At 57.3% G+C, this 25,687-nt stretch overlaps 2 protein-coding genes across 7 annotated transcripts in view; one reads left to right on the top strand and one right to left on the bottom strand.

The window, feature by feature from the left end:
• The window catches only part of SHANK1 (SH3 and multiple ankyrin repeat domains 1), a 43,504-nt gene extending 31,225 nt beyond the window's left edge, over nucleotides 1–12,279 (bottom strand). For 4 of the 6 annotated variants that reach the window (XR_016442324.1, XM_090047212.1, XM_090047214.1 and 1 more), the window contains exons 1-4: nucleotides 12,134–12,279; nucleotides 2,092–2,342; nucleotides 489–692; nucleotides 81–152 (exon numbers count right to left, since the gene is read on the bottom strand). Coding sequence is in view for 5 of the 6 variants with exons in the window: in XM_090047212.1 (XP_089903338.1) it covers nucleotides 81–152; nucleotides 489–692; nucleotides 2,092–2,304 (489 nt within the window). In the remaining variant the exon portion in view is untranslated. Of the gene's footprint in view, nucleotides 1–80; nucleotides 153–488; nucleotides 693–2,091; nucleotides 2,343–4,402; nucleotides 4,418–12,133 lie in introns of those variants that run through there. The other 2 variants (XM_090047216.1, XM_090047213.1) reach the window with 2 other exon arrangements.
• Nucleotides 12,280–14,660: 2,381 nt separating this feature from the next.
• On the top strand, nucleotides 14,661–18,800 carry CLEC11A (C-type lectin domain containing 11A). Its single transcript, XM_090048684.1, has 4 exons — nucleotides 14,661–14,901; nucleotides 15,619–15,832; nucleotides 16,788–16,979; nucleotides 17,394–18,800. Exons 1-4 carry the CDS (start codon nucleotides 14,785–14,787, stop codon nucleotides 17,792–17,794), a joined length of 924 nt encoding a protein of 307 aa, XP_089904810.1. The 5' UTR covers nucleotides 14,661–14,784; the 3' UTR covers nucleotides 17,795–18,800.
• Nucleotides 18,801–25,687: the final 6,887 nt, after the last annotated feature.

Here is a 25,687-nt window from a genome sequence, read left to right as displayed (position 1 = left end):
GTAGGGAGGGGCAGAGCTAGAATGGGTGTGGTGGGGAGGGGAGGAGCCAGAACAGGTAAGAGGCAGGACTCGGCTCTCACCTTGGTGTGCAGTTTCGCCAGCTGCTTCTCATCCAGGTTGGTCTGTTTGTAAACCCGGGTCTTGTACCGGAACTGGGGATACAAGTTGGTGAAGGGGGTGGGGGGGAAACAGGGAGTCACTGCCACTGGAAATACCACCTCAATCCACTCAGACCCTGCCCCCTGGATCCCCCCCACCCCCACCCACAACTCTGCCCACCCTCACACTGCCCCTCTCTCCCACTCCAAACCCACTCCCACACAGCTCTTCCCTCCCACAAAGCCCCACCCCCTCCACCATAACCCCACCCTCTGTACCAAGAGCCCCACCCCCTTCCACCAGGCTCCCCACACCCTTTCCCTGCACCTACAGCCCATGCCCTGCATGCCCCCCACCCCAGCCAGGGGTAAGGCTGGCCCTGGGGGTACCTCCAGGTAGGGTACACCCTTCTCGAAGCTCTGGGGGTACTCGCGCAGTAGGCGCTCCTCGTCCAAGAACTTGGCATCACGCCCATTAGTAGCCGGCTGGAAGAGCCCATAGTTCAGCACATCCTTGAGGCTCTCATTGAGGGTGCACAGGATCTGCTGCTTTGCCACCCAAATGGCTGCATCCGGGTTGAAGCGCAAACATTTCTAGGGAGGGGGTGGGAGGTACGGGGGAGCCCACAGTCAGCAGGGACCCCTAACCCAGATGCACCCAGTTCTGAGATGGCCTGGTTATATAAGGACTCCTCCCCCAGCACTGAGACGCAGCTGGCTCTGGGGTGGGGTGCACTGATGCTACTTATACAGGAAGCCCTCACCCAGCAGTGAGATGCAGCCAGGTCTGGAGTGAGACACACCAAGGAGACCCCAGTTTACCACTATATGCAGCCACCTCTGGGGTGAGGCATACTGGCAGGCTGTTAATGTAGGGACCCTTTGCCTGCTGCTGAAATGCAGCTACCTCTGGGGTGGGTGCAGGGTGTATTTATATAGCCCCTGCCCCCTACTCCCAGCAGCACAGCACCCTCTAGCATGGGGTGAGATATGAGCATCAGATCTTCCTCAACTTATGCCCAGGGGGTGCCCCCACCCCGTCAGATAGGGGTCTATGCTGCTACTTAGCAGCAGCCCCACCCCCATCACCATGGAAATGATCATTTGTGATCCGTGGCAACAGTTTCCATAGTGCACTTGCAAACCCGGATGGGGAAGGATGAAGTGGGAGAGAAACCTTAAAGGAGCAGGAGCCCCCCATCTGTGGGTCAGAGATGTAGCCTGGGTCTCTGCTTCCAAGGAGGAGTGAAGAGATAAGTCGCTCAAAGAGAGGTGAAAGGGAGGGCTCACTGTAGACTGTGTGGGCACACCTGGGATAGAGGGGAGCCCCTGGGAGCAGGAATACATAGGGGAGGCTGTGCAGGGTGAAGCAGGTGCCCACAGTGGGGCAATGCTGGGGGAGCAGGACCTATGGGGAAGGATAGGGTAGAGTCTAGAAGGCCCCAGCTACACAGGATGGGGTGGGCGCATAGGTAAAGCTGGGAGACAGATGCCTGTGGCAGGACAAGGATTCAGCTGCCCTGTGGGGGGAGGCGATAGAGGCAGGGGGGCTGTGGTGGAGGAGTGGGGCATGGACCTCTGGGGGTTATAGGCCTGCTCATGGCTATGCAACTCCTCCCCAACCCCACAGATCAAAGGCCCAGCCAGGTTAGGCAGAAGGGCTGTTTACTGATGCTCTCTGTCCTGGATTCTCTGCTAAGGATGCGGGGGGCTTTGCTCCGTCTTGTGCTGATCCAAGGATTCATCCAGCTCAGCTAATGACCCCCCCAGGGAGAGCAGGGAGGGGTGAGGGGAGCAGGGAGGTGGGAGAGGGAGTGTGGGAGAGCTGAGGAAAGGGAAGGAGTATGCCAGGTCAGACGGGAGCTGGGGGGATGGGGTAGGGGGGCTAGGGTGAGGGACCGGAGGGGGAGAAGACTGTCCTATCTTCCTCTACATTTCCTCTCTGCACTGTGTGGGATAGATGAGGCTGTGCAGTTCTGCCCCCCAAACTCACCGTCTGGTGCAGGTCAGGAATGCCAATCCGAAAGACCATCATACTGAAGTGGGTGTCGTCTGGCACGGGCAGGGGGCGCCCCAGGGTCCTGTGGGCAGGGGGGCCAGGGTTAGCACCAGGGGAGCCGTCCCGGGAGCTCTCAGAGTCCGACTCCCCCTCAGGATAGTCCGAGACCCTCTCCTCCTCCTCGCTGGACACAGGGCTCTGGGGCATTGTCGATGGCACAGGGAGGCTGCAGCATCACAGGCCAGCTGTGGAGGCGGAGAGGGAGAGACAGGGTCAGCCAGGAGGCTTCAGGATTGGGGGTGTGGAGACTGTGGCCAGTGGGCAGGGGTAAGAAGGGGTTAACTCAGGACAGGTGGGGGCACAGCTTGGGAGGTTGGGGAGGTCACCATGGGGGTGGGGGCACAAGAGCTGGGGGTGAGCAGGTGGGATAGGTAGGAGAGGGCACTGAAGGGGTACAGGCAATGCCTCAGTTCCTCATCATCATACAAAAGATCACACCACTGCCAGAGCACAAGAGCCCCCCCACAGGTGTGGGAGACACAGCCACAAGCACCACATACATGCATGTGCAAGCACATGGGTCCACACGTGCATTTTCTGCCACAAGCCAAGGCCATGCCCATCTCCTTCCCCACTCACCCTTCCTGGCCCCATCAAGGCCCCACCCCCTGGCCCTTCTGCTCCTCTCCATGGCCCCCAAGTGCTGGTGGGTGACATTGGGAGAGACCTTGCCCCAGTTCCACGCAGCGCCCGGGGCCGGCCAATCTGGGTCTGAGTAGAACAGTGCGTCCCAGAATCCCGCCTGCCACCCTGGGACAACTGCCCCACTTTCCACTCTGCCGACACTGACTAAAATTAGCCCAGGAAGGGCAAAATGAGTGCAGAGCTCCACCATCCTGACTGAGGTGAAGAGTCTAGGACCCACCCAGAGCTGAACTGCAGCCACCTCTGGGGTGGGGCATGTTGGGAGCTCATTACACCAGAGCCCCTCAGCCAGCACTAAGATGCAGCCACTTCTGTCGTGGGGCACATGGCTGAGCTAGTTAAACCTTGGTGGCAGGCAAGGGGCCTTGGTATAGTTCTGATGACAGCAAGGGACTCATATGTCCCTGCTCCAGGGGCACCACTTGCAGCCAATGACACTGGCACAACCTAAGGCAGATGTGACTGCTCCAGTGGCGTCACCCCACAAGCCAGGGACACTGGGGCAGAGGAAACACCTATATCACCCTGTTCAGAAGCAGTGCTATCATGGGGCTGGGGGAATCCTATGTGGAGTGGTGTGGTTAGTGGAGATGGACAGACAAACCCAGACTAGGGTGTCACTCCAAAAGACTCATAACAAGGCCTGAATCTTTACATACTCTCATATATATACACGCACATACACACTTCCCTCTACACACATTTTCACATGCACACACAAGTGCACGTTCCCCCTATACACATGTGCCACTGTGCTTGCACACACAACACACACAGGTGCACCTCCCCACACACATGTAAACACCCAAATATGTTTACTTCCACAGACTCATACTCATGCACACGCATGCATCTGCAACACACCCAGATGCACCCAATGCAAACACATGTGTACACATCTAACCAGCATAAGCATGCAGATCTATAACAGGTGTATCAGAAAAGTGCATCCATCTATAGGCTAACCACATCTATACATGGAGAGATACACATGCCTGCACACTTCACACAGGTACACACGTGTATGCAATGCACATGCATGCATGCTCCCAGAGGCACACGCAGGGAGGTACACACTTGTGCACACCCCATGCTCAGGGCACACACACACACGCAAGGACAGCTGTGGCCCTCAGCTTTGATGAAGATGCAAATTCTGCAGCAAATCAAGCAGCCTCAATTCCTTTCAGCTGCACATGGGGCAGGGGGAGGGGCTGAGGCCCCCCACTACTCCTGCCCCATTACTCCTGCCCCACTCAACCCCCCATGCAACCCCCCCAGGCCCTCCCTCCCACAACAGCTCCTGTGTCCAAGCCCACCACACTACCTGCTTTGAGGGACCCCATCACAACTCCTACCACCAGCCACCCTGGCCACTAACCTCTCTACTCAGTGCAAGGGCCTCTGAGCTCTGGAGGGGCTCCTGTCCACACCCTACACTGCCAAGGTCCCCCACCATGCCCCAGGGACCAACCGCACCAAGCCCACCTGCCTCTCCCCCTCTAAGACTTCCCATTAGCAGGCCTGGCTGCAGGTCCCCCGTCCCTAAAGCAAGGCCTAGCTCCAGGCCTGAGGCCTGAATTCCCTTCATCTCCTTTACCGTTTCCATGGAGACAGGCAGCCATCAAAGCTCTGGCTCTGTCATGCCACAATCCGGCGGGAAATCTGCTGGGCAACGCAGTGGGGGGGTGGGGGGGAAGGGTGTGGAGAGACATCCCTCCCCCAGCTGAGAGAGAGCCCAGGAGTCCGGGTTCTCAGCACCTCCTGCTTGAAACCACCAGATACCACTCCCCTCACACAGCTAGGAGAGAGCCCAGGCGTCCTGACTGTCAGCCCCCCGCCTTCCCTGCTCCAACCCACCAGCCCCAACCCTCCTTCCAGAGCTGGGAGAGAACCCAGCTGCCCTGCATCCCAGCCCCCTTGCTCTAGCCCACTAGATCCCCTCTGCTCCGAGAGCTGGGAAAGAACCCAGGTGTCCAGACTGCCAGCTGAAATGCTCTAAGCCACCAGACTCCACTGCTCTTCTACCCCCAGGGTCCCCATGGAGATTTTTAACCATGAGGACTGGGGCTGGAGGGCCTGGAGAGGGAGGCAGGGTGCATCTGGAGCACATGGAAGCTGACAGTGGGTGAGGGAAGTTAGGGGTTACCCTGAGGCTGGAGTTGAGAGTAAGGGGTTAGGCAAGGGTTCTCCTCCAAAACCTACCCCTAAAATCTGTCCCCAGCCCTGGCCTCTGGCCCCATTGGACCCCAGCTGCAGAGACTGAAGCTGGTCTACTTTCCCTCAGGCACAAATCTCCACCCCCTGAGCCAGGTCAGCTTCAGCCCAGAATCCATCATGGACCACCTCATCCCTGAACACATGGGACACATATAGGGGACTCTGTATATAGGACAGAGGGAGGCAGGATGGTCTCTATTAAGATCATATGAAGTCACACAAGGGGAGGAGGAAAAGTGTATATAAGGGCACAGAGCAGGGCAGGAGTGGGGGGTCTATGCACAAGATGCATGGAACCAGGCCCTAGTCCTCAAAGAGCCCCACCCCTCCCCCGCCCTGGGCACATGGAAGCAGAAAAGGCCCATGGAGGCAGACAGAGCTCCCTCCACCTGGAGACACAGACTCTCATATGCACACGCATGCTGGCACATGCATTCACACACGTGTATATATGCCAGCTTCACACAAGCATGCACATTTGTATGCATCCCCTGCTGCTTCTGTCCTCAGCATACATGTGCTCCCAGGCCCTGCTGTGCTCAGTGCATGTACACACACATGCACACACACATGCGCTGCAATGTTCAGCATATACAGCAATTGGCATACCCAGGCACTGATGAACTCACCATGTACCTCACAGCCGGACACTACTGCACACACACCAGGGTACCATCCCTTTCAACATGTGCACACACAGCCACAGACACATGCACAGCCAAGCACTGCTGCATTACACACATACAAGCGCTGCTAAACTCAGCACGCGCATTCCCACACATGCACACACACACAGTACATACACCCAAGCACTGAGTACTCTATGACACCCCTCCAGGCCTTGTTGCACTCAGCACAAATTTATACATGTGTACAAACACATGCATATGGGTACACAGAGGTCCTGCTGCACTGAGTATGTGCATGCACGCACATGCCCCCCTCCCCCCAGATCATGGTGGGATCAGCGCACACACACATGCGTGTGCACACACACAGAGGCTCTAGTGTATTCAGTGCACCCATATATCCACAAACACAAGCACAGGGATCTTGCACTCAGCAGACATGCATGCACACACACACAGATGCCCTGCTATGCTCAGTGTGCACGGGTGCACACACCTACTCAGATCCTGCTGTGATCAGCACATACACACACTGACACACCTAGATCCTGCTGTGGTCAGCACATACACCACACACTCACACACACCCTTAGATTCTGCTGTGATCAGCACATACACACATAGGCGCATGCTCACACACGCACGCACACACATATACAGCAGAGTACTTCATTGAGTGCACATATATATCCACAAAGATGTGCATAGTGGTCTTGCACTCAGAGCGCGCGCACACACACATACATAGACACCCCCCCCACACACAGTGGCCCAGCTGCACTCGGCACACACACACGCACACGCTCTGCCGCGCTCAGCACGCACACGCAGACACGCGCGCGCGCTCTCAGAAGCATGAATCAAAGGCGCGGCTGCTAAGAATAGCCCAGCACCGGCTGCGGCGCAGGGAACGCCTGGCACAGCCACCTGCTGGGGTGCGGCGCCTCCAGAAAGAGGGTCTGGAAGAGGAGGGGGAGCATATCCCCACCTTGGGAACCCTGCCCCAGGACAAGGGGCAAGGACTGGCACTGAATAGAGCCTGGCACTCCCCTGCAGGGAAAGTATTTCTCCAATACTACAGGGTATCAATGGATGGGGGAGAGAAGGAGAAAGGGTGGGGGGTCAGGTAGGTGGAGAGGGATGAACAGAGAGACAGAAATAGGGTGTGTGGTAGGGAAAGGAGGGTCGTGTATAGGATACCAAGGGGTATGTAAGGGGCAGACAGACAGACAAAGGGGTGTGTATGGAAGGGTGGGACAGGGAGACAAGGTGTATGGCTCAGCTAGAGAGAGGGGGCCTATGACGGCTTATGGGGCAGACAGACAGAGAAGTGGGCTGGATGGACACAGATGCCTAGGTTTCACAGCATCCGAGACCCTCCGCCCAGCCTCTCAGCCCCTTTCCTCACCCTGCACAGGCTGGACTGGGGGATTTCAGCCCATTTCCCCACTATCAACCACAGCCTCCAGTCCTGGCATAAAGATCCCAGGCAGTGGCACCTCCATGACTGCCTGGGGGTGAGGAGGGGGCTGCTGCAGCCCTAGCAATCTCCCTCAGTAGGGAAAAGCCATGGGGCCCAATTCCTAATCCGACCTGGCCTCAGCATACAGCAGTGGGCTTGGCAAAAGAGCCCCTTTAGCTACCAAGCCTTGCACCCTGCGCCCAGCTCCAAGGTGCCAACCCCCACCTGCACCCCTCTAGGCCTTGCGTGTTACCACAGGCACAGATCGCCCACCTCTCCGTCTCCCTCTGCCCATCCCTCAGTGGTCCTTCCTTCAGACAAGCTGCAGTGGCCTCCTCAGGAGATAAAAAGCCCCTTCTGTCCCAGCTCCCTCGCCCCCACCCCATGAGCCCCATCCTGCTACAACGTGGCCCTCACAAGCCCCCACTCCACTCCCACCCCCCTCCCCCAAACACAGCTGGCTGCTGGGATCCCTTCCCAGGACACTCCTTGTACTGCAAAATTATCCCAAGAGGCATCACGCTTTGCCCTTTGCACTATTAAAACCCACGGTGTCTGAATAGGCCCCACACCCTTCCCCTGCCCCCTTCCGCCCACCCCATCTGCCAATATTATAAACAGTGACTTTCTCTCTGCTTCCGGATCATTGATGAAAATGCTTGCTGCTCACTGATCCCCGCAGAACCCCTGCGGGGAACACCCCCGCGTGCTGACGGCTCCCCATTGATGACTATTCCTTGAGATGTGTTGGTTAGCCAGGAACACGGGCAGGAGGGGCGGGGGTAAGGGGGAAGGAAGGATGGATGGAGCCATAAGCATGTGGGGATGGGCAGATGGGGGGAAAGGGAGAGTTCAGGGGTGCTGAAGCAGGACAAAGGTGTGCAGGAGGATGGACAAGGGGTGCATGAGCTGGGAAGGGACGGTGGATGGAAGACAGAGGGCTATGTGCAAGGACAGAGGCATACAGGGACACAAAGAATCTCCCCTGGAGATGCCTGCTATGCACAGCTTGTATGATCAAATCCTGAGTCCCCACACAGAGCCTCGATTCATTCAGCCCAGGCCCCAACACCCCTCTACACCCCAACCTTCTCAGCCCAGAGTTCAATACTGCTCCACACCCCAATCTCCACAGCCCAGACCCCAACACGCAGCAGCCATCTCGGTGTCCCCTACACAGACCCTAATCCTGCTCGACATCCCATTTCCCCTGTCAAGACACAAACCCCTGTGGACAGCCCAGTCTTTTATGTCCAGAACCCCACCCCCAAACACACAGGACAGGAGTCCATATACAGGACACATGTAGCAAGGCTACATGGGGCTCTATAAACACGATCAATGGAGTCAGGTTGGGGATGGGGGTCTATATAAGGGACATAGAAAGCTAGGCAGGTTGGGGGGGGTCTATATATGGACACAAAGAGTAGGGCAGGAGGGAGGTCTATTCACAGGACACAGGAAGCCAAGCTGGGCTGGGGCATGATATACAGGATACGTGGCATCAGGCCAGGGATGTTCTACGTACATGACAGGCAGATCCAGGCAGGGTGGGAGTGAAGGGGGAGGAGGGTCTGTATATGGAACACATGAAGATTGGCTGGGGGAGAAAGGCAGGGTTCTGTATATGGGCCACATGGAGCCAAGCCAGGGAAGTCTGTACCGGGGGTGCATGGATCCAGTCTCTATACAGGGTACCTGGAGCCAGGGCTGGGAGGGCTACAATGAACATACAGGGCCAAGTCTGGGTTGCATTCATTCCCCGCCTCCATGCCCATCTCTCCCTCCTGAGCAGAAAGGCCACGTGTACCAGGGACAGAAACAAGGCCAAGCGAGGCCACGGCTCCCTGGCACACCAGCATGCGCCCAACAGCCTGTGCCCGGCACGTGCATGAACCAACACAAGCATACTAGAGAGGTGAACCATCCCACATGCACCATGTGCAGATATGTCAAGCCTACACACACAGCCTGGCTGTACACACACGGCATGTGTGCTCCCACCAGCATGAAACATGTGTAAACACCCACACCCCAGCACACGCACGCTCTCCCACAATCACACCGCAGCCACGCACAGCCGCTGCACGCGCATGCAGGCCACATACACACACCCACAAAGCACCTGTACGTTCCTAGGCAAACACATGGCACACAGACTGCCACACATGCACTGTGCTACCTCCCCCAGCCCATCCACACAACACCCACACACACCCAGCCCACACATATGCACTCATGACTATACATCCTCGTACAAGGCCTGTATACTTCCACACTCACGCAGCACAGATGTGCACAACCCACATACACCAACACATCCCCACGCAAACTCCCAATCCTGACATGCAAAACTACAACACAGGCACCACAGACATGCACAGCCCATCTGCATGCCATATGTTCCCCCCAATAATGCATGTATATGACCATATGGACATGCACAGCCCATACACATGCACACACATGAATACATACCCACTATTTGTGTGCTCCCACCCGCGTGCATTGTGCAGGCAGGCAGTATGCACATGCATGTGCCCAACACTCCTTCACAGAGCCTGTACACACATAAGCACATCTATACTCCCACACGCACAGACTGCATACACCTACACTCATAGACTGCAGACACCCACAACCTATATATGAATGCACACATATACTCCCACACAGTGTAGACACACGCAGACTGCATACAAGTGTACACATAACATGCCTGCTCCTGCACACACACAGAGCTTACACTGCTAAACCCACTTGCACCATGCAGATATGCACAGTCCACACATGTATGCACATACACACACACATACATGAACACAAAGCATACACTATTCCCCCTCCCACCAGCCTATATGCACTTCCTAACACTGTGAAACACATACTGCATGCACACACAGGCACACTACACACTTGTAACATCCATGCAGATCAAGAGACGTGCCCAGACTCCATCACTCAAATCCACACACACACACACTCTCTCTGCCCAAACACTCTAGGCCCAGGGACTGACCCTACTCACAACCATGCACACAGACACAGACACTCATAGGCACATCACATTCACTGTACCAGCGATGCATGCTCCTGGTACATCTGGTGTGTAGCACCAACCTACAAAGACAAATATACGTGTAGACATCCATGTACAAGGATGCTAATGGATGTAGAAACGGGTACCCCCCCAGCACAAATAAACACTCCAAGGGACAATGAAACACTCATATATGCCTGTGACACCTTGGCACAAGGACACAGGTATGTGCAATGAAGCCAAACGAGCCAGGTGGAGATATGCCCCCCCCCACAATCTTGGCACTAGACTTGCACTCTGGTGCAGTCGTATACACACAGAGGCTGCATACATGTGAACACAGATGCATGCATGGATTCCCGCCTGTACAATGTACGCCAAGTTCAAGCCTGTGCACACTGAGACATCTATATATCGAGCTAAAACAAGCACCTGCCCCCATCAAGGCATGCACATACAGCAGAGCACATGTGTGCATGCAGTGCTGCATAAATATATGGGCCAAGGTGTGCACAAGGTTGCATGGGTGCACACGCATAGAGATGGCCATGTACATGGGGAAATGGTCATCTGTACATGCATACAGATGCTCATCCACACCCAGATAGGCATGCACATCTTACACTGCATGCACACAATTATGCATGCGTTTCTATACATGAAAGGACACATACACACAGGCCTGCACATATAAGTGGCATGCATGCAAAGCTGTGCACACATATGCCCTCACAGAGGCATGCATAAATTGTCTGCACATATAGCTATGCATCTACGCCCATAGAGGCTCACATGCACAGGCACACACCCAGGGACATGAACACATTCATGCATGCAAACCAAGAGACATGCACATGGAAGCCCGTGCATATGGACAAGCACAAAAATCACGCACACATTTGCATGCACATGCAGCATTATATGCACACATGGCAATGCAGGCATGTGCACCCACAGCAGAGGCTGCCTGCATGCCCAACTGCACACACACATACACACACGCACGCCCCCACAGGCGCAAGTGTGCACACACACGCACGCACACACATGCTCACACGCCCACTCTGCTCTTCCTAGACAGCCGTCCACATGGTCTCCAGCATCTGCTCAGCTTTCCCCACTACATCCACCAAGGCTGCTGCCCCCTCGCCTGCTCCATGCCCTACCCTCACGCCGGGTGTCCCTAGGTGCCCTACACCCCCACTAACCCTGCTTCATTGCCAAGGGGCATCCCCTCTTCCCATTCCACAGTGCCAGGCAGGGGAAGTGGGGGGAGATGAGATGGGCGAGGGACGCCCCCATTGCTTCTGAGCCCAAACAAAGGCAGCCCCAGGATGCAGACCCTCCGCCCTCAGGATGCAGACCCTCCGCCCTAAGTCATCTCCACATCTGTCCTAGCCCCCTCAGGGCTGCAGTCAGCCCCTCCCACACAGTGACCCCACCCCCCAGCCCCAAAAGAGCCCCCTCTTACACAGGCCACACCCCTGCCAGCCCCCAGCCCCCTTCACTGGGACCCCACCCCTGCAAAGACCCCCCCAAACTCCCCACCCCCTCCAAAGACTCCCCCAGACCCCATCACAGGGATCCCATCCCTTCCAAAGACCCCCTCCCTCACTGGAACCTCCCCCCCAAAACCCTCCTACCCCACACCAGAACCTCACCCCACAGGCCCCCTGATAGGGATCCCAGCCCCCCACACCAGGACCTCCCCCCACAAAGACCCCCGAACGCCTCCCAACAGGGACCCCTGCCCTTCCAAATACCTCCCAGCCCCCATCACAGGGACCTCAGCTCCTCAAAGCCCCCCCACACCCACAGGGATCCCAGCCCCAGCTCCCATCACAGGAATCCCAGCCCCCAAAGACCCCATCACAGGGCTCCCAGGGATCTTAGTCCCCCCACTCAGCTCCCAACTGTCCCTCCGCCCCATACCCCCTGTTCCCCCCGCCTGGGCACCTCATGCCCCCCCCAGCCCCGTACCTGGGGGCGGGGGCGCTCAGCACCGCGCTCTGGCAGGGGGGGCGGCGGCACCCCCACGGCGCAGGGCGGCCAAGTGGGGCTCAGCCCCCGGCCCCGGCCCCGGCGCCGACCCCATCCCCGCTCCGCTGCCGGCTCGCAGGGCTCCGCGCTCCGCCCACCCGCCCCGCCCCGCCGGGCAGCGGCAGCGGCGGCGGCGGCAGCAGCAGGAGGAGGAGCCCGCTCCCCACCCCATCCCAGCGCCGCCCCGGCCCCCTCATGCAGCGCCGAGCACCGCCCGGGCGCTCCCTGCCCCTCGCACCCGCGGCACCTCCCGACTCGGCTCACACACGGGCACCGGGCACTGCCCGCAGCTGGCATGCGCACGTGGCACCGGGCACTGCCCCTCCCCCGCGGCACTCTCCGTGCGCGCGCACACACACACACACACACCCTGGGCACCGGGCACTGCCCCAGCGCGCGCGCGCACACACGTGCACTGTGCACTGCCCCAGCGCGCGCACGGGCATTGTGCCGTGCCCCAGCACCCCCCCGGCACACAAACGGGGCACTGCCCCAGCACACAAAAAGCACACCCGGGCACCATTCACTGCCCCAGTGCATGTGCGCACACACACACTGGCGCCATACACTGCCCCAGCACACACAAACACATGCACGCTGTGCACTGCCCTAGCACACACACACACACACACACACGCGGTCACCATACACTACCCCAGTGCGCGCGCGCACACACACACGGGCACCATATACTGCCCCAGCATACACGCACACATACACAAGCATACACACAGGGGCATTGTGCACTGCTCCAGCATACACACACACAGGTACACCACGCACTGCTCCAGTATATGCACACACACACATTCCCCCAAGCATAATGTACTGCCCCAGCCCACACGTGTGCACCCACACACACACATGGGGGCATGGCACATTACCCCAGCACACACACAAGCACCATGCACTTCCCCAGCACACACACACACAGGCACTGTGCACTGCCTCAGCATGTGTACACACAAACATATGGACTATGGACAGTGTCCCACATCCTGCCCACACGTGGCACCATGAACTACCCACCCACACACACAGAGTGCACTACTTCCCTCCTCCCCCCAACACACAGGGACGAGGGAGACTACCCAAACCCTACACACACAGGCACCATGCACTGCCTCAACCACTTTCCCCTGCACCCCCCAACACAGTCATACAGATGGGCACATGCACTGCCTCACCCCCACCCACCTACCCCCATGCATGCATTATGCACTGCCCTGTCCTCTCCCCTGACGCTCGTACCCAGCATCTCCCCTCCATCCTGTTACTGGCCCAAAGCACAAGTGGGATCCTCCATGGTGCCATCCCCAGCCTGCCCCAGTCAGCTCCAAGTCCCAAATGGCTCTTCTCCTGGGGCAAAGCAACCCTCAGGATGTGCAGAGTGGTAAGGCCTCCTTTTCCCTAGAGAAAGGCATACAGAAATAGGTCACGTGCTTCAACACATACAGAACACATGCTGATACGCCTGGGACATGCAAGTGCAGGGCACGTGGTGTGACACTGTATGGGACATACAGGAGCATACAGAGATGCAGGGCACCCGTTCCAGTCATTCAGAAAATATTATAAATATACCTGGATGTAGGCACACACTCTGACATGTCAGCATTCCCAGGGATACAGGCACATGCTCAGACACATGGATACGAATATACACAGGGGTCCAAGCATATGCTCCAACACACAGACAAGGCACAAAGCAATGGGCACATGTTCCAACACACACACGGATACAGAACACGTTCCAACATGCCACAGACACAGGTATAGGGACACAGAGGTGGACACATGCAAGATATGTGAATGCACACATGGATATGAACACGTCCTCCAACACACAGGGCAGACAAACACACAGGTAATTAAAAGGCCCATGCTCTGGAACACGTAGAACAAAGCCAATAGCCACAGATCAGGGACACACGTTCTGATGGGCTCACACAGGGACCACCCACCAGGATGTGCACAAGCAAACACACACATACAATACATAGTTAAAATGGTGCAGACACACATATGCAAAGCACACACACACTATTCACATACTTAAATAGCATGTGAATATATGGATATAGCACATGCATGCTCCTAAAGGGAAAATAATGTGTACCCAGCTGTGTCCCACATGCAATGCACTCAGCACACAGCCACTAGTTGGTAAGCTGCACTATGCTGGGTCCCCACCCAAATCCCACCATCTTCAGTCCCCGCATCATACCCTATCATCAACCCTGCCCCCCTCACTCCACCCTTATATACCTCGTTACTCCAACACTATTCCCTGTACCCCCACCTCCTGCTCCTTGCTTTACATCCCCCAGCCCCTGACAACCCTGCTACCAGCAGGGAGCAGACAGGGTTAAATCCCCTAGCTCTAGCCCTGCCTCCATCCCAGCTGTGCTCCAGCATTGGCCTCAGACCCACATCTGGTTTGCATCAGACAGTCCGGCTGCTGGCCCGGGCCCTGCTGCCCCTCCCTTGGCCCCCCCCAGTGCTGGGCAGGCATTGCCCGGGTTGGAAAGGAAGGGGCAGGACAAGGTGGTGCTGGGAGCAGAGTGTGGGGACACGGAGCAGACACGGGCATGGGGTGCAAGGCGCTGCTACTGCTGCTTCTGGGGCTGCTTCTGAGGGCCTCCCGGGGCCAAAGCCAAAGTGAGGGCGAGCTCAGCTCAACAGAGAGAGAAGCCTTGATGCTAAAGGTGAGGGGTGCCCGGGGCAGTTCCCCCAGCCTCATCCCCCTGGGGTCCCATCTCCTGGCTCAAGGGACCTTCCCTCCCACCCATTTACCCACCCCCACCTCTGACGCAGGGTTCCTCCACACCCCCCAGGATCCTGACACCCCCAGAATTCCTGTTCCCAGAGGACCCCCATCCTCCATGCACTCAATCTTAGGGCAGCCTGTGCCCCCAAGAGGGTGCCCACCCCCTGCACCCACCAGGCCCCTTTCCAAGGCTCACAGAGACTGCCCCAAGCTTCATTATGTAACAGCCTCTCCCCAGCGGGCCCTGCCAGAGCCTTGGGATTGTTTAGCTGGGCCTTCCCCGAGGTCTCAGAGGTTCCAGGGGCTGCCAAGTCCTTTGGGGCTGGGACATCCAGGGCACAAAGCCACAGATAGAACTCAGGTGTCCACCCCCCTGTTGTACCACCAGATCCAGGGTAGAAGCCAGGAGTCCTGGCCCCCTAGACCCCCACCTCATCCCCCTAATTTAACACAGTGGATTCCACTCTCCTTCCACGCTGGGATAGAACCCAGGAGTCCTGACTGCCAGCCTCTCCTTCTCCCCCAGCTCTAATCCCAAGCAGGGGGAGTCTTGGGGGAACAGGAGACCAGGCCCCATGAGACTGAACAGGGCAGGGGATGGGTCAGGCTCAGGGGGAACTGTAGCTGGGGCACTCAACCCCCCCTCTCCCCTCAGCACTTGCAAGAAGTGCTGCAGCTCCCCGAGGTGGAAGGCCAGGGCTCCCCCGAGGTGACACTCACGGAGCTGGGCCCTGACGGAAGCAAGGAAGGGGGTCCAGAGGAGGTAGAGGATGGGGCCCAGGGCAGGGAGGAGAAAGCTGCCCCCATGCAGCCACCCATGACCACGGTGCCCCCCCAACCTGAAGAGGAGGATGGATTATCCTACATCTGTGAGTATGACTCTGACCCCCAGATCCTGACCTGTTGACCCCACACCCCTACCCTGACCCCACACAACTGCCTAGGAAACCCCCAGACTCCATTGTCTCCTTGACCCAATAGCCCCCAACTTCCCCAGACCCACGTCTTACACCTTTCCAACACCCCATCACACCACCTCCGCCCCAGACCGGCCTGTGCCGCTTCAACCCCCCTCAGCCTGGCACTATTCCTAGGCTTCCCGCTTACTCCTGGGCGGGGGCGTTTTGTGGGCTTCGGCTTTCATCCAGTTCCCACAGACGCCAACCCCGGTCTGGCCTGGCTGCAGCTTCTCCTTCCCAACACAACACCTCGCCCACAAACAGTCTGGCCCCTGGTCCAGCACCCTCCCTCACCCCAGCCCGCATGGACCCAAGCGTCCCCCTGACCTAGGCCCAGCATCTCCCCACCAGTCCCACCTCGGCCTGGCCTCAGAACCACAGCACCTGGCCTGGGTCTCCTCCCCACAGCCTCACTGTCTGTGGCATCCTCACAATGCTGGCTAGCTCTCACTGCTGCCCTTTCATCCCCTGGTGCCTGCCTCTGAGATGCTGCCAGCACAGACCTGGCCACTGCCTGCTGGGAGTGGGGACTAGAGCCACGCGGGTCCCCATGACCACCCCATTTCCCATCAGCCTGTCCCCCAACTGTCCCAGCTCCAGCAAACCCATCCCCCTTCCTCTACCGAAGCCTCAGCAAGACCATCCCACCTACTGTCCCAATCTGTTCCCTACCACCAGCAACCTTGACGCTGCAGTCCCAATCAACCTATGCCTCACTCCCTACCCCAACAACTAGCCCATGCCCCCTGCCCATCCCCCAACAAGAGAGATGGGGATAGAAGTGAGAGTGTCCATTAAGGCAATAAGGGGGAAAGAGAAGACAGTAATAGGCTGACCCCCCCTCCCTTACCCCTCCACCCCACAGTCTCACGCCTGGCCAGCCTGGACACAGCTGTGCACCGCCTCAATGTGCAGTTCCACGCCATGGACGTGCGCATGGCCCAGTTCTCGCAGGGCCTGACCCAGCTACGGACATGTCTGGCTGAGGCCCAGGAGGTGCTGAGCGCCCTCAATCAGACCAGCACCCGCAACCAGCATGACATCGGCAGGATGGAGGGTGAGGACTGTTGACAGAAGGAGGGACTAAGGGACAGCTCCACCAAGGGCAAGGACAGCTGTGACCCAACTAGTGCTATTTTCCAGGTCAGATGATAAAGGTTAGCCAAGGTCAAAGCAGGAAGGTCTGAGGGGAATGGCTCTTTTCTGGGCCAGAGAACAAAAAGTCAGCAGGGCTGAGCCTTGCTCTGTAGCATTGCAGAGAGGCTGGTGGGGTCAAATGGCAGGGGCATGAGGTCAAGGCCAGGGATTAACCCCAAGTGTTTATGGGGCTGAGGGGAAGCCAGGAGGCTGTGTGAGGTGGGGGCTGTGGGGCACAGGGCATTTACCCACCTGCAGGTTGGGGGTCAGAGGCTCAAATTCAACCCTCCTCTCCACGAGGCTGGGGTCAGAGGTCATCCTCCCCCTTCTGCAGGCTGCTTGCGGGGCCGGCGGACCCAGACCAAGTGCTTCCTAATCTTCAAGGAATTTGAGGGCTACGACCGGGCACACACGTTGTGCCAGACACGAGGCGGGAACCTGGCCATGCCAGCTGATGCCACTGAGCTAGGCGTGCTACGTCGATACCTCTACGATGCCTTCCAGCCCTCCAACTGGCCATGCTGGGTGGGCATCCATGACCGACGGGCTGAGGGGCTGTGGCTGTTTGAGAATGGGCAGCGTGTCTCAGTCTTTGACTGGTACAAGGACCACCTGGTAAGCCAGCCCAACGGGGGCATGCGAGAGAACTGTGTCTCGCTCTCCTCCGACGATGGCAAATGGTGGGACAGCAACTGTGCCCAGCGTATGTACTATGTCTGCGAGTATCGCCTGTAGTACTATGAGCACTGTCCTGCCCACTCACCAGGACCACGGCTGCACTAGTGTATGGTTCTGGCTGACACCAACTACAGCCCACCCCTGCACTCCCCAGATCCATTCCCACCACAGACTCTGGCCTCATTCCTACCCTGAAACCCCAGAGACCCTTCCTAAGCTACCACTGCCTCCAACCCAACTCCTCTCAGATCCTGAACTCAGTGCACTTGACCCCTCCAGGCGCTCCCCAAACAACCACTGCCCCTAACCCAACCCACGATTGACCCTGATCTATCCCCCCACTCCCAACCTCTCCCACACCAACAACCAATGCCCCCTTTCCCATCTCACACCTTATCCCAATCCTGAAGATTCCTCCTCTCCCCAAACAGCCACTGCCCCACACCCTTCCAGGAACCTTGACCTCCCCCCCAGGACCCCCACCAACCATTGTCCTCAGGAAGCCGGTCTCCACCTGCCAACCTCTCCCCAACCCCTAGACTCAACCCCTACCTTTTTACCTCCAAGGGGGAGGATAGCTGCAGCTGGTGCATGACCTGGTTGCAAGGACTGACTCTAGGGGGGCTGCAGGGACAAAGAAAGCCACATAGGCACTGCTGGGAGTAGCCCGTCCCCATATGCCAATGGCCAGCAGTGAGGACCTCCCCAACAAAGCTAGGTTTCCCCCCACCCCAGTTCCACCCCTGTGCTGCAGGTCACCAGGGGCAGCAACCCCCCCCCCCCCATTTATTACCTTTGTCCCATTAAGTCTTAGGGCACTTGGGGATCAAAGGTCACCAATGCCTCTTCCACTCCCTCTTCCTCTGCCCTGGACTGCTCCTACACAGTGACCCTATGTGGACCAGTCCCTGGAGGTGGGGAGAATCTGTACTCTTATTCCCCCCCACACCTTGACAGTACTCAGGCAAACCCCTTCCCCTACCAGCAGCTCTGCCCATCCCATTCATTGGCCCCCTGGCAGCCCTCATTTCCCCCACCCAAAGGTAGATCCCTGCCCCACCCCAATATCACACCTATAGGCATTACCTGTAAAATAGACACTCTTATTTTTTTCCAGTTCAGGAGAAATATCATTGGCTTCTTCCCCTCCCATCACAGCCTGTCTCTAGCCAGTGGAGGTCAGGAGGTGGAACACCCCCCCCCAACCTCCTTCCCTCCTGCCCCCGCCGCCCAGCTGGGTCAGTAGCTGTGGAAAGCTTATGTAATTATTCATATTATTTTTTAACTTAAAAACTTGGGTGTTTTTCCAACGGTGGAATTCCAACACTGGGAACAAGGAGAGGTGGGGGGGAGGTGGAGATGGAGAGCAACCAAGCCACCTGCAGCAGGAAGGTGGAGATAGAGGCCTGGGAAAGCCTCCTCAGCCTTCCCCACCTCTGGCTTGTTGGGTTTGAAGCATATGCTGGGACCCCTGGGAGCAGTGCTTGGCTCCCACCAAACCTCCCAGGGGTGCCCAATGCTACCTCTGGAGGGGGCTGCTGAGGTATAGAGACACACACACACCCTCCCTCCCTCTCTCTCTCTTCTCTCTCTCCCCCCCCCCCCATATTGGCATCCCTGTGGCCCCAAAGGGCAGTGGGAGACCCAAGGCTGGGGCAGGGGAGGTTTCCTTCAGAGTGTAGATGATGTAACAGAGACCCCTGGGCTGCCAAGGTAGGTTAGGGAGGCACAGACCCTAGGACCCCAAACACCCCTCCCAGAGGGCACATGACCCCCCCCCCAAGCAAGTGCACCCTGCCTAAGGGACCCTCAGTCAGGGAGGCACAGACCCTAAGACCCCAAACACCCCTCCCAGAGGGCACATGACCCCCTCCCCCCAGCAAAGCACTCCCCCTCCAAGGCAAGGGCACCCTGCCTAAGGGACCCTCAGCCTTACACCTACACAAATCTGTGGCCGCCTGCCACACCCCTAATGAACCAACCCACTCCACTCCCTTTTCCTCTGCCCTGGACTGCTCCTACACAGTGACCCTATGTGGACCAGTCCTACTTAGCCCACACATCCCATAGAAGCACACATGGACTCTTCTTCCCTACCCCTCCACCTCGATACACATGAACTACTCCTTGCCAGTTAACTATCCACCCCACGCCATCATGCTGGCACACATGGTCCATTCCTCCTAAACCACCCTCTATTAGCACACATGGACCTTTCCTACTTGGGTACCCTCCCTCCTCCCTTCACATGTGGACTGTTCCTTCCCTATTATCAGTTGGACTGTTCCTACTCCTCAACACACATGGACTATTCCTTGCCAATCCAATTCCACACACACACCCCCCCCCCAGCATAAGAGGAATGTGCCTTCTTTAGCTCCACTAATTCCTCCCCCCCGCATAACCCATCTCATCCCAAAAACTCTTCTTCCCCCAGTAGATTCCCCACAGTACACATGGAGTCTTCTTTCCCAAGCACACCCACCCCCAAGTCAACACCCATTTCCCAGCACACATGGACTATTCCTCCCCTTCACACACCCCTTCCCAGCACACATGGATTATTCCAGATTCCTGCCCTTCACCCATCCCCCCAGCACGCATAGACTAGTCCTCACCAAGCTCCTTCACAGCAGTAGATGAGCTGCTGCCTAAGCAAGCTTATTTATGCTTGAGCAAGTTAGTCTCTAAGGTGCCACCCTCCCCTGATCTCTGCCTGACCATCTCCAAGTCCCCCTCACCTCCCACAGAAGGAGCCTGATTCTTCCCCTGCATCACACCCCAAATGGGGCAGGCCAGGGGGCAGTGCCCCCAGCCCAGAGATAAGGGAGCCTTGGAAGAACTGAATATGACCTTTGGTGCAGTGGGCTTCCCCCACAGATGCACAGCTGGGAGGTCCCTGGGGCAAGAGGCACAGCCCCAGACCCCTCCCTCCAGCCCAGCTCAGCCAGGCATGGTAGTCATGCAGGAAAGACCACTGTGTCAACACACTCCAGGACCAGGGTCGCCCTTTTATTGATGGCCTGACCAAAGAGCCAGGTGATGGGGGTGGTCACTGTTAGCAGCCCGAGCCAGCAGCAGGTACTGGCTGTGATGCACCTTCCACCAGTGCAGGGACTCCTGGCACAACAAGGTGGTGCCACCATCATGGAAGCTGGCACTCCTGCTCTGCCAGCTGATGTGCTGGACTATTGCTACACCTGCCTCATGGGACCCCAAGCAGGTCCTTGAGGCCTGCCAGGCCTGCTCAGTGGATGGTGGCAGTGGGGAAGGCCCAGCCATAGTGCAAACCCTGCTTCCCTGCAGCTCCTGCTCCTCAGCTGCCTGGCTCAGCATGCCTGCAAGGCCTTCAGCAGCCAGCTCCTATGGTATGGGGTGGGTGTGTGGCACCTGCACCCAGGCATCGAAGGCCTTGTCTATGTAGACGAGCTTTAGGGAGAGGTAGGGATGTGGCATCACATCCAAGCTGTGGGTGCAACGACGCAGCCCCCATACCGGTGTTGTAAAGCCAGGCTCCAAGGCACTAAGCATCTGGTGGAAGCCCTCACCCTCCACCATTCTGATTGGCAGCTGGTCCTAGATGATGAAGTTGGCCACAGCCTGGGTAGTCCTGCCCCAGGCAGTAAGGGGTGGTGCAAGGTGGGGCATGGTGAGTGCCTTCACCAGCTAGCACAGATTGGTGATGTTGCCGCAGTAGGAGACCTGCGCCCCACACGACTTGCAGATGGTCTTGTTCTTGTCCAGCATCCAGCTGTAGGTGTTGCCCTGGAACCCAAAGAAGGTCCATAGAATCATAGAGAAGTGGGGCTGGAAGGGATCTCCTGAGGTCATAACTATGCATCCCCCTGCCTGAGGCAGAATCAGCCCTATCTAAACTATCCCCTAACAAATCCATCATCTAAACTTTGTAAAACTACACAAGACATCACACCCCAACCTGCCACATGTGAAGCAGGGGGACTGTGGTAGCCAACATGCTGCTGCTGTAAAAGGTTGTTAATATACACTCAAGAGATCCCAGGTAAAGGTCATGCCCCCTGCCACAGAGGAAGGCAGAAACCCACACAGTCCTCACCAATCTGACCAGAGCTAAAATTCTTCCCTGAGCCCAAATACGGCAATCAATCTGACCCTGAGCAGTGGGGCAAGACCCTCTAGACAGGAACCTCCATCTTTAAGTCCCAGCAGGAGAATTGGCACAGCTCAGCTGCAATCCCCAGCCCTGGATGCAGCCATCACCCAATTCCTCTGAGGAAGGCTTAAAAACACCCTGACACATGTAGCAGAAAGGGGGAAGAGACGGCAACCAGCAAAGCCCAGAAGCCTGGAAAAGCCCCATAGTAGTTCTGTAACAGCTCTGGGTGCAGTCCAGGCCCACCAGCTTCTAGGTGCCCTTCAGAGGCAGGAAGGCAGGGGTGGCACAGCAGAGGTGGGGGGGAGCCAAAAGGCAGCGTTGTGGGGGGCAGCAGGTGCCTCGTCAGGGAGTAGCAGTTCCCTCTCACTGCATTCATACTTGAACCACTTCTCTGTGGGACAGGAGGGAGGAAGGAGTGTTAAGATGGAGGAGGGAGGGAAACAGCTGACCTCTGACTCCACTGACTTCTGACCCTCATAAATTCCTGCTTCTGCCCACAACCCCACCCCTTCAAGCCCCAGGGAGCGTCTGGTCCATTACCCCACAAAGGAGTGGCTGTGTCCACACAGCTGCCCCACAGGGGATTGCAGGAAGCCTGTGTGATTCCACAGAGAAATGGTGCATCCCATCTGTGCCACCGGTTGGGATCCCTGAAGAGCCCTGGGTAACCCCCAAGGAAGTTCCTGTAGCTACTCAAGACTCCCTCCATCAAAAGGAGAGGGCTGTACCCACCCCGTCCCCAAAGGGTGGGTGTAGAAAGCCATCACCATAGACCCCTGCACCCATAAGGGCCCCCAGGGCACTCAACCCTATAGCAGACAGCCCCTCACCTCATCAAAGAGAACCAGCATTTGTCCTGGCTTCAAATGTGGAGGAATTCTCCCCACACACACACCTCCATGAGACCTCCTACCCCCAACAGTCTACTGTCACCCCCTAGGGGACATTCCCCTCACCCAGCTTGAGCCCCAGGGTGTGGGCATCTTCCTTGCAACACAAACCAGCAGCTCAGTGCTGGTAGCAATGGGCCAACTGGCCTGATAGTAGATGTGCATGTGATAACAGAACACTGCTGTGCTCCTCTTCCATCAAGACTCAGGATACGTACCTGAGAGGGGGAGGGTAGCCAGGGCACCCCACCTGGGAGCTGGAGAAAAAGAACAGGGGTCACGGCACAGGGCTGCTCCCTGCAGGGAACCCCTAGGGAGGGATAGACGAGGATAAAGAAGCAACATAACTTCAAAACAGCAAGACCATTAAGGGGAGGTGGGGTGCACAGGGCTGGCTGGAGAATCTCAGTCCAGAGGGGGAGCACCCAGGCACTGGGAGAGAAATGAAGAGTGAAGAGGACTCGCAGCACATCCCCAAATCTCTGCAATGCTTAAAATACTTCCCCTCCCCCACCCCAACTCTTGGCCACCCCTTCCTAATATTCCCAGCTGCTGGATGCAGGAGGAACCCTCTAACAGGGCAGGGGCCAAGGTGGAGTGGAGGGGTGAGGGGGCAAGTAGGATGGAGAACTGTAGTGGGGAGCCCTCAGGGAGTGCCAAAGGGAAACCTCCAACCATGGCTAAGATAAGGTGAGATCCCACTAGCCAAAACTGGACTGTGCTAAGATACTGGAGGATCGTTCAGCCAAGACAGGGCAGGGGATGGGGTAGGGGTCCCCACAGCCAAGGTAGGGTGGAAGCAGAAAAATGGCCTCCAAACTCACTTTATCCAGCTGAACTTGAAGTCATCACGGGCATCAAGGTAGAAGTAGGAGCCATGGTCCTACACCTGGGGTGGGGACAGGGCAATAGTACCAAAACCAACACTCACCCTGTTCCCCCAAAGAGACCCCCCCAGCACCATCCAGCAAAGGTCCCACTGCACCTTTCTACCCCAGCAGCAGCCACAGGAGCCCCTCTCAAACCCTCTTCAACCTCAGCACTCCCAGGACAGCCCCCTCAGGCAGGATGCCTATCTGGAGAGGAGCTATGGACAGAAGGTATGTGCAGTAGGAAACAACAAGGGAGCAGGCAGGGAATGGAAGGTGCATAGGGGACAGATGAAGGAACACATGAGTAGGAGGGGGACTGCAAGGGGGTGTGTGAGTGCGGGGGAGGGGAGGCTGGGTTTTCAAGGCCACCTTACTGCCAAGGAGTAGGGGGTCCAGCACCAACTTACCACAGTAGGGGTCAAAAGATGTAATCCACTGGCTGTCACTGTTGACATGATCATGGTACAGGGAGTTATTAGAGGGCTCTGCTCCCTAATAGAGGTGGGCCGGGTGCTCCATATACCTAGCCCCACCCTGGGGGTGCTCCTGGACCACCGGAGTCCACTCAGGTACTGGCAAGTCTGTGATGAAGACAGGCACTCCATGCCAAGGCCAGGAATCCCAGAAGTACTCATGGCAGTCCTCACAAACTGGGGGATGTGGAGGGGGAAGGAAAAGGGGGGCCCTAAGCCCAGATCTTTAAAGACCAAGGGTACTCAGCCTCCAGCATGTGGGCCAAATCCAGCCCATAATGCTGTCATCCAGTCAGTGTTCCTGCTGCCAAATATCTAGGTATTACATGCTTGATCAGGCACATAAAACCAGAGCCCAGGGCCAGGTGTGGACAGTGTTGGGTCCGAGGTGTCTCACACAGGAGCCAACCCCCATCCACCAGCCTTGTGCCCCATCCACCAGCCCATGTGCCCCTGCGCTATCCAGGGTAAGACAGTGCAGGGGCACATGGTAGCAAGGTGCTGGGGTCCCCACACTCACAGAGCAGCTGCTCCTCCAGTCAGCACAAGCATCCTCCACCCCCAGCATAGCGCAGCCCCAAGCCTGTGGGGAGAGGAGGTGGTATGAGCAGAGGGGCAGGGTGGAAACCCCATGACCAAGGCGCCCCTGCTAACACCCCTCTCCCCATCTGCCCTAGTACTGCCCCCACTCCAATACACAGCAATACCCTGCATACCGCCTGCACCCCTTCCCATCCCATCCCCGATTTCCCATCACCACTTCCAGTCCTCTTCCCACCCCCGTATCCAATTCCCTGTCCCCTCAATCCCTACTACTAATCCCCACTTCCAGTTTCCCATCCTCCTCCCCACATTTCCAGCCCCTCCCAACCAGCGTCGCCCAGTCACCCGCAGCGGCTCATATCGACCGGTCTTGCTGCCGGCAGCCCCCGTCCATCAGGAGCCGGCTAAGGCCGCGCTAGCCAATAGGGATGCGTGCAGGGACAGAGGGCGGGACAAATCAAGTACCCGCGGCCAGTGGAAGCGGCGATCTGGAGAAGGGTAGGGGTAGAGTGAACCCCCACCAAGGAGACCGCAGAACGCCGCGAGGGCCAGGGAGGTGGGAGGGGGTGGGGTAGGGGAGTAGACAGACAGTCCCGCGACCCAATGGGAGAAGAGAGATGAGGCAGTTGGGCGGGACATGAGGAATATCCGCCAATAGGAAGAGGGAATGGTAAGGGGCGGGGCTAGAAACCTTACAACAGTTCTCCCCCCACCGCCAGGAGGCTCAAATTAGTACATTATTCCCAGTTCTTTATTCTTGGTTGCCGATTCCCGGTTCCTTTTTCAAAGCTAATTTAGACCCAATTAATACTTGTTATTAATGAATTACACGTCCTAAAGAGACAGAGTTTCATTAGCTATGCATATATGCTAATTAAGATATAAAATAATATATCAAGTACAGAGCCCTAAATGAAGGTCAGATTAGGATGGGATTATGAGGCAAAATACTTCTTGGGCCACCCCAGATTTCATGGTGATGCCATTGGGGGACAGTCCCAAAGAACCGTGACCACAGTCCTGCCTGGCCCAAAGCA

This window comes from Crocodylus siamensis, chromosome 5 (assembly GCF_052110815.1).
Source record: "Crocodylus siamensis isolate JL-2025a chromosome 5, ASM5211081v1, whole genome shotgun sequence".
Taxonomy (NCBI): Eukaryota; Metazoa; Chordata; order Crocodylia; family Crocodylidae; genus Crocodylus; species Crocodylus siamensis.
This window is presented reverse-complemented; position numbering and strand designations above follow the sequence as displayed.